The following is a 9,037-nucleotide window of genomic DNA, read 5'->3' on the forward strand; positions in this document are numbered from 1 at the left end:
GAAGAAGGAAGAAGGAAGAAGGAAGAAGGAAGAAGGAAGAAGGAAGAGGAGGAGGAGGAGAAGAAGAAGAAGAAGGAGGAGGAGGAGGAGGAGGAGAAGAAAAAAGAAAGAATGAAAAGCAGTGGATGGGAATGGGGTGGGACAAAATCTTAAAATCACTCTAGCTTTTCAATAGGATCACTTGAGTTCAAATCCCAAGTCTAACTGTATGACCCTAAGCAAGTCATTTCACCTCTCTAGGCCTCGGTTTCCTCATCTGTTAAATGATGATTGTAATAACAGCTACCTCAATGGACTTTTTTAAAGAAGCAGGATCTCTCTATGTTGTCCAGGCTAGAATGCATTGGCTTTTCACAAATGCGATCGCAGCACACTGCAGCCTTGAATTCCTGGACTCAAGTGATCCTCCCATCTTAGCCTTCCCAGTAGCTGAGACTACAGGCCACCACACCCAGGTTCACTGGGTTGTTTTAAGGCTTAAATGGATGACATGTCAAAAAGCATTACAAAACCACAGAGCTTATATATGTTAGAGGGTTGATAATGATGATGATGACATAGAACCATTCTCGACAGCCTGTTACAACTCAGAAGACAATCGGCATTTCAAATAAGATGCCAAGTGCTCTGCTCCATATAAACATCTGTTCCCATTTAATTACTGACGTTGAGTGTAATCTATAATAAATTAGCCCCCAAATTAAGTGTGTATTTCAAATAAGACATTTACACAATAGATAATTTCAAATATCAACTGATGAATGCAACTTAAATCCTCAAGGAACTTTATCTGGATCTTCAGGGTCAACCCCATGCAATAGCTCCCATGCCAGCAGGGCCCCAAAGGCCCATTTTGGTTAACCTGATTTTAAGAACTACTTTATAGGGAACATGTACAATTATCTTTGTGGTTTAGAAATATTTTATGTATTTATTACATAAAAAAAACCTCTCCTTGAAGAAAGTGTAACAACCCCTGAATTATAAATTTAACACCAACTTTTCAGATTTAGCTACAGGGCAAATATAACAAAGACAATTATAAAACACGCTCCCTTACAATAATTCATCAAAGACTTTAGCTATGATCTGATGTAGGAACTTAATTTCCAAAAGAAAGAAAGCCTTATTTTTTCTGAATACCATCTGTTCAACCATTCCAACATGAGCTAATTCTGCTACACAAAATTTGTAAATAGACTAAGATTGAAAAAACTTAGTTGCTTCATGTTGAAGTACAGATTCAGTCTGATCTATTCATGTAATGTTAGAAAGCTTTGCACACAGTCGACATCCAATCTTTTATAGGACACACACAACACTAACAACTATTCAACCTTAATGAAAACATTACCGTTAACTCATAATTGTCCATAAAGACAATCACCCCAAAGTATGACAGCTATTCTCTGCTAATATGGGTTCTTAAGTCTCTCTACTCAGCAGGCAGTTTCTCAGCTAAGGTGCAGGCAATAAGGGCAACTGGAACTGGTGCAATCCACAGCTGGTCAGTGACCAGTCATTCACGCACTGGTGATGCAAAAAATGCTTCTCCCACCTGGAGACAGTGTGTTTGTCCGGCCAGGTTTTAAGGTCCAGGAGCCCTAGCTGCTCTTTTATGGGCAAACATGAACACCAGATAGCAGGAAAAACTATTAAGAAATATACTGTCTTCTAGCTGGGCAGATTATCCAATTTCTGCTAATCCACAGCTATGCCTTCCTTTGGTAGGCATAATCAACAGCATCTGCCAGTTTGGATGAAGCAAGAGACAGCACCATAGCCAAATCTCAATTAGTTGGCCTCCTGAGCCTGTTTCTGCACTTGTTATTACCCTATGAGCTCTAAAGAGAAACTGAAGATAAAGCTCCTAAACAAGGAGCACCTACTAAGAATTAATTCGGATCTTTACTGTAATTCTTGATATTTGTAAGATTTGATGTCTGGCAAGGACCATGATTTTGAGAGATTGTTAACTAATGGCAGTCTGGGATATCAAATGCATTTTACACACACTTGTGAAAAATCAATCATCTCTTACTAGCAGGCAAAAATGACTACTAATAAACAGAAACCTCAATTTAGGCAAACATCACTACTGAAATATAAATGTGATTTCATTTAATGTACCTATTAATAGTTTATTGACGTTAAAACGAAGTTAGTCTTTAGCCTTAACAAAGATGGAGCAAGTGATTTTTTTTGGTTTGTTATTTGATTCAATATTTATTGAGCAACCATTATGCTCCAGGATTTTGCCTGGGAATCCAGTGGTGAGTAAAACTGCCCTAGTCTCTGTTGACAAGGAGCTTATCACTTAAATTTAGAATAAGCAGGGAATCTAACTTTTAAAATAAACAAAAAGATTTTCACTTCAGTAAGGACTGACAAATGAGGCTGCCCATACAATACTCTTTTGAGATTTTGGAAAGGTTTTTATACATTCCAGTATCACATGTTAATGCTGAATACTCACAGATAATACATTAAAAAATTGTGAAGTTAGGGAAGTGTTGTACATCAAGATATTTTCTGAAACTCACAATACTAACAAAGAAGCTATATGCATTTATTATTATAAAATGGAACTTGATTTTTAAAAGAATCATTGTCATCTAAAGACAGCTTCTCCTCTCAATTACAAAACTATGACTATATGTACTGGATACTGGTAAAATTTCTCTTCTACATTTTAGATCTAACAACAGAGAACCTCTCGTCCTTATTCTCCAGCAAATGGCCATGTTGCATCAAAGGGCCAACGGCTCACTTGAATTCAAACTGCAAAGCTTCTTGGCTACTTAGCATACTGAAAATGAATTAAACACTCAATGTTGCTTACCTTGTAATCTCTGGATACATTTTCTGATGTCACTGAACCTGAAATCTGACTAGAAATTGTAGCAGCTATAAGCTGTTTACACCATTCAACATGTGATCCTGTAGGACTAAAAAAAAATAGCATGGATTACAAAACGTTACATCATAGGATCTCAGTGAAAAAACTAGCACTGAATAGGAATATGATAATACTTCTTTTTTTAGATGAACTAACTAGACTCTTTGGTTACCTTTACATTTAATCTAAGAACTGAAATAGCAACTGACAACTAGGAAATAAGATTAGGTTCCAGGTTAATTTTAAATGAATCACCCAATTTTCTCAAAAAAAGTTGAAGATTCCAGGTGTTAGTTAAGCTTACTATTCTCTACCATTTAATGGAATTTTACTCTATTAAAATTATACAGAAGAAATACTTCTTTTTTTCTTTTTTTTTTTTTTGAGATGGGGTCTCACTCTGTCGCCCAGGCTGGAGTGCAGTGGCGCAATCTCAGCTCACTGCAACCTTCCACGTTCAAGAGATCCTCCCACCTCAGCCTCCCATGTAGCTGGGACTACAGGCACATGCCACCATGCCCGGCTTTTGTGTGTGTGTGTGTAGACAGAGTTTTGCCATGTTTCCCAGGCTAGTCTTGAATTCCTGGGCTCAAGTGATCCACCTGCCTTAGCCTCCCAAAGTGCTAGGATTACAGGCATGAGCCACCGCACCCACCCGGGAGAAATATGTGAAATATTTATCTTACAGCATAGGCTTTTCAAACATTCAATCAATTTCATGTTGGTAGTTTTAAATCTAGAAAATAGTGTACTTTTGAGTGAAGCAAAGTGACTCAGAAGATCATGAGATTTATAAATTACAGCCTAGAAAAATGACATTCTCTGTGCAGTATTAACAATACCTTATACTTCTATAAGTGCTTTGACAACTTACAAATGGTTTTTATTTTTTATTTCTTTTTTTTTTTTTTTGAGACAGAGTCTTACTCTGTCACCCAGGCTGGAGTGCAGTGGCACGATCTCGGCCCACTGCAACCTTCGCCCTTCTGGGTTCAAGCAATTCTCCTGCCTCAGCCTCCCTAGTAGCTGGGATCACAGGCGTGTGCCATCATGCCTGGCTAATTTTTGTATTTTTTAGTAGATATGGGTTTTCACCATGTTGGCCAGGCTGGTCTCGAACTCCTGACCTCAGGTGATCCGCCTGCCTTGGCCTCCCAAAGTGCTGGGATTACAAGCACAAATGGTTTTTATTATATCAGAGCCTCACAACCATGGTGTGATGAGAAGGCAGAACAGGGACTAGACGACTTGCCTTTGAGGAGAGAAAATTGAGGCACAGAGGTGACATGCCCTGTGAGAAAGTAGCTGTCCTCAACAGGACATGGAACAACCAATAGTGACTGACTCACTGCACTGAAGCCAGCAGCACAGATGCGAGCCAACCGCTTTATATGAAAACACAGCAATGCAAAGAAAATGTCATCTTTCACTCCCACAGAGCTCTGAGGCATCAAAGCATTTTCACACATGTAGCCTTGCCCAGCCTCACAGTGACCCATTTTACAGATGAAAAAATTAAGGCCCACTTTTGCCCAAGGTCACACGACTGGCAAGTGGTCAGGCTGTACTCACCTGACCTAAAAGACCACATAAGCCAACTAGGCAGTGAGAGATTTAACAATTGCCCCCAGAGGCCGGGTTCCTCTCACAATTTGGCAAAACACTAAGAAATCAAGCTAGAGGGCTAAGAATACTGACAAAAGTTTACCTTGCAGGTAGCTTTCACTGTAAAGAATGTTTCAGGCCTTTTAAAAAAATCGCATCACTGATTAAACCCACACTCACGTATCTGAAGGACAGAAACACCTGGAATCCCCAGGCAATATGGAAAATGACCCAAAGAGTAAAACAAAGAAAACGGAAGTTCTGTGCTAGTGATCCAAATTGCAGTCTCTGATCAAAACAGACCAGAGGTTATCTGTGTGGTTGAAAATACTGAACGAGCAGAAACTCCTATCACATGCCAGGAATCTATATACCACAATTTCGACCTGAGGGGGAGAAGGAGGGAAAAGAGAGAAATTTGTTTCCTTCTTAAAGGTTAAGTCACTTTCATTCCCGCGTATATCATACTTTTCTTGTCATAATGCCTTTTTCTGTCAGCACCCACCAGTTGCAAACACAGGAAGAAACTGCAGAAACCCAACTGTTGAGCATGAGTGTGACCTGTTATTACCACCTGCCCAGCATGCCTTCCCCCTTCTTCTGATAAGGACCCTCCCCTTTACTTTGGGGAACTGCCCTTCCCCACATCATAGGCTTCTGTGGGGGAAAGTGGAGAAGAAGGCTGACCCCTTCCTCCACCTGCTCCCACTTGTAGGTGAGTTACCTAGGACCAGTCAATCGCAGGCTTTCCTCTTGGATCCTGAAATACATGGATCTGCATCCAGAGCTGCTGGAGGCCACTCCCCACCCCACCCCACCCCTACCATCTTAAGGAACTCACAGGGATTAAAAAGTGAGGGGAAAAAAAAGAGAGAGAGAGATGGGGAGTCCCGACAACACCGTTTGCAATCCTGGCCTCAACTGTGCCTATGGCCATCTCTCCTCCTATCTGGAGCAGTTCTGTGAGCCAGGACATCTCATTTGGCTTAAGCTGGATTGAACGGTGGTTTCTGTCACCTGCAACCAGAAGCATCCTGGCCAATGTAGTTACACACAGTGAAACATAGTGGGCTAGCAGACAGGAGACCTGGACATGTCACCAGCTAACTCCATGATCTTTGGCAAGACACATCCTCTTACAGGACCACGGCTTCCTCGTTATTAATTACAGTATTCAGAGCAGAAGTGAAGGCCCCATAGTCCAAAGGACATGGCCAAGTCCCACCCGTAGAGCCAGGTTCCATTCTAGAGGTCACTCTTCAAAGAAAACTGTGAATCTGAGCTTGTTGAGATGACAGAACTGAGAAAGGAGGCCATGATTCCTCCCCCATCCCTTCTCTGTAGTCTGTGCAATTGCCCTCTATACTCCGGGTGTCAGTAACTACTTACAGGCTGGACCAGCTCTGTTTCTCCAAACTGGACTCTCCTGATCTCAATGCTGATGTTCCTACAAGACATGTCCACTAGTTTGGCCCAGAGACCCTGCTAATTCAATCTGTCTAAACCAGCATCAGCCGCTCAGCCCCACAACCTACTCCGCTCCTGTGTTTCCTAACTCAGGGCGCAGCACAGCCAGTTACCCTTCCCCCACATGCTAGAAAGCTGAGGTTTGTCTTGAAGCCCACCCAGCACTTCCCCCTCACATCTGAATGGTCACCATGTCGGGTCACTCTTACCTGGTAAGTATCTTGAAAATCCACCCAGCCCTATTCCTAGTCCAACTCCCCTTTCCAGACCCTCATCATTCTTCTGTGAACTCCACGTGCCTCGTGTATTTAAGCCTCACCTATAAGCCCATGACTCCCCAGTTTGAATCTCCAGCTCAGACAACCCTGAACTCCAGGCTCAGATAGAACAACTATATCTTTGACATCTATTCTGGGACATACAATTGGCATCTCAAAATTAATATGTCCAGAGCGAAGAGCCTGCTATTTTCTAACCCTGCTCCATCTTAGAGAGACTTCTCCATCTCAGCAACACAATTTTCCACAAGCTAAAGTTCTGGATCTCTCCCAGATTCTTCTCTCATACCAAACAACCAATCTTCAGCAAACCCCAATGGCCCTACCCTGCAGGTGTTCAAATTACATCTAGAATCTGACCACTTCTCCCCTCCTCTGCTCCACTCTGACCTGAGCACCTCACTTGGCTTCCAATAGCCTCCTACTGCCAGTCTCTGCTTCAACTCCTTTCCCTTCCACTCTATGGTCCACATAGCACCATGGAGAGCCTACTGAAATCTACAACAGATTATGTCACTCCTCTGCACAAAGTCCCCAATGACCCCCCATGGTCTCTGAGGCTCTCCACCATCTGGCTCTGTGACTTCTCTGTCATCCCTTACTCGTCTCTAGCTCCCTCCTTGCTAGTGAAACCTGGTCTCCGTGCTGATCTAGGAACACTTGGCTCACACCTCAGGGACTTTGCACAGGCCTCTGAATAGAACACTATCACTGACCCCAGGTATCTGTATGGCTGGATCCCTCGCCTCTTAGGGGGCACTACTCAAATGTCACCTTTCTCAGGCTTTCCCTGATCATCAAAATCTCTGAAGGAAATCAGAAGATGAGGCATATTTGGAGGTGACACATTCCGGTCTCCTTTGGCTCCTTAAATGATTCTGATGCATGCCCATCCTGAGTGCTTCTGTGCTCGCCTCTACCACCTATCTCATTTATCACATTCCATTTCCACTGTTGGTTGGTTTGTCTTCTCCACTAGATGGGAAGCCTAGCAAAATGGTGAGACAGCAAAAGCCGTGTTGTGCTAGTCTCTGAATCGCCCAGACCTCGTGTATGGTTGAATATTTGCAGATGTGTGAAGTCCTCACCATTTCAAGTGCTGTCTTAGCTGTGACTGGTTTTCAGTAACACCAACCACTTGGGTAATTTATTAAAATATATTGTAATTACACTGAGGTAGAAACAAAAGTGAAGGGAATGTTTCTTGTTTCTGCGCTTTTGGAAACTCCCAAAAGTTTGGCACAATATGGTATGACCAAGACAGGCAAGAATGGGCATGTAAAACTGACTGAGCTACATTACAGCAGTGCATGCTGCCCGAGTGCACTCTGGTGTCAGAGAAATGGCCAAGTGGTGGGAAAACTGGATGTTCCGGGTTACAGGATAGGCCATCCCTTGTCGTTGGAGGATGGGGTGGCCCCTCCCAGCTAGATACGGTCACTTTATGTTTCTGATTTCTCTTAGTTCTGCAGCTGCCTCAGAAGCAGTAGGCTTGCTTGTGTGCTCATGAAAACAATAAACTGGTTCCCTCAAAGTGTGAAGAACTGAAAGTAAATCGTTCTGTTTTCTTGCTTCCTGAGCAGTTTGGACGTTTTCCATCTCAGATTTTTGCCTCGATCTGCACCAGCTCCCACGCCCGCGGGGTCTCATCTTCCAGTCCCCACTCCCAATCCCCCATCAAAGACCCTAAGCAGCCACAGCGGAATTGGGGTCTTAAAACCACACGAAGCAAGGTGATCCTAAAAGAGGAGAGCCCGGGTGGGATCTCCCTCCCAAGAGGATTGGTGACCCGGGCAGGGACAGCCAAGCGGTCGCCAAGGGCAGCAGGTGGCGGCGCGGGAAGTGGTTTGACAGCTGCGAAGCCCCTCCCGGGGATCCAGGAGCTGGGGCTCTCGGGGCGGAAGTGAGCCAGGTGCGCGGCCCGCAGCAGGTCCGAGGGCGGCAGCCCCCGGATGGGGCGCTGAGGTTTCCGGGGTTTTGGGGGAGGAGGGGCCCGAGGGGACGGATGAAGAGGGGCAGCCCATCCCGCCTCGGCCAGGCCCTGCGCGGCGCCCGGGGAGGGGGCGGGCGGGCCTCGCGCGGGGCACTCGAGAGAGGGGCGCGAGAGGCCGGGGCGGCCCAGGCCCCGCTTACCTGTCCAGGGTCTCCATGCTGGGCTGCCGGGAGCCGGCGGCGGCGCCCCCCGCGGCCCGAGGAGGCCTCCTGCCGCCCGCCGGCCCCGGGTTCGGGCCCCCGCCGCCCTCGCAGCCCGCCGCCGCCACTGCCGCCGCCACCGGCCTGTCCATGACGCGCCGAGTCCTGCCGCCTTGGGGAAGCCGCCGTCGGGACGGGAGCGGCGGCCGGGAAGGTTTCGCCGCTCGCCTCCTGCCGCCTGCTCTACCGCCCGCCCGCCTCAGGCGGCCGCCGCCATTAGCTGTCACCTGGCGGCCCCGCGTTACCCACAAGGCCGCGCGCGCGGGGGTCGGGGGGCGGGAGCGGGGGCGGGGAGGGCGGTGCGCGAGGTCGGCGCCGGGAACCCCCACCTCGCCCAGCCCCACCTGGGCGCTCGCCCGCGGAGCCTTGGAGCGGGGGTCTGGGACCTCCTGCTCCAGCGACCTGGGTGCGTACAGAGCCACTGGGGTTCGGAATCCCCAAACGGATTATGCGTAGCGTGCTTCGTTCTATAGTTACACCGGGTTGACTGCAGAGACGTGGGGTGTAAAAAGAAGTTTGAAGACATTCAGGTATTAAAAATGATTCCCCCCCTCAGTTGTCCTTACCAGAAAAGGTATAGGACAGCTCAAGCTCC

At 46.2% G+C, this 9,037-nt stretch overlaps 1 protein-coding gene across 2 annotated transcripts in view; it reads right to left on the reverse strand.

Moving 5' to 3' along the window:
* MTMR1 (myotubularin related protein 1) overlaps positions 1-8,703 on the reverse strand; it is a 74,466-nt gene extending 65,763 nt beyond the window's left edge. Inside the window, exons 1-2 of one of the 2 annotated variants that reach the window (XM_023202176.2) lie at positions 8,383-8,703; positions 2,843-2,948 (exon numbers count right to left, since the gene is read on the reverse strand). In XM_023202176.2, the coding sequence (XP_023057944.1) occupies positions 2,843-2,948; positions 8,383-8,534 (258 nt within the window). In that variant the 5' untranslated portion in view covers positions 8,535-8,703. The remainder of the gene's footprint in view (positions 1-2,842; positions 2,949-8,382) is intronic. The other variant, XM_023202177.2, reaches the window with a different exon arrangement.
* Positions 8,704-9,037: the final 334 nt, after the last annotated feature.

This window comes from Piliocolobus tephrosceles, chromosome 12, assembly GCF_002776525.5.
Source record: "Piliocolobus tephrosceles isolate RC106 chromosome 12, ASM277652v3, whole genome shotgun sequence".
Lineage (NCBI taxonomy): Eukaryota > Metazoa > Chordata > Mammalia > Primates > Cercopithecidae > Piliocolobus > Piliocolobus tephrosceles.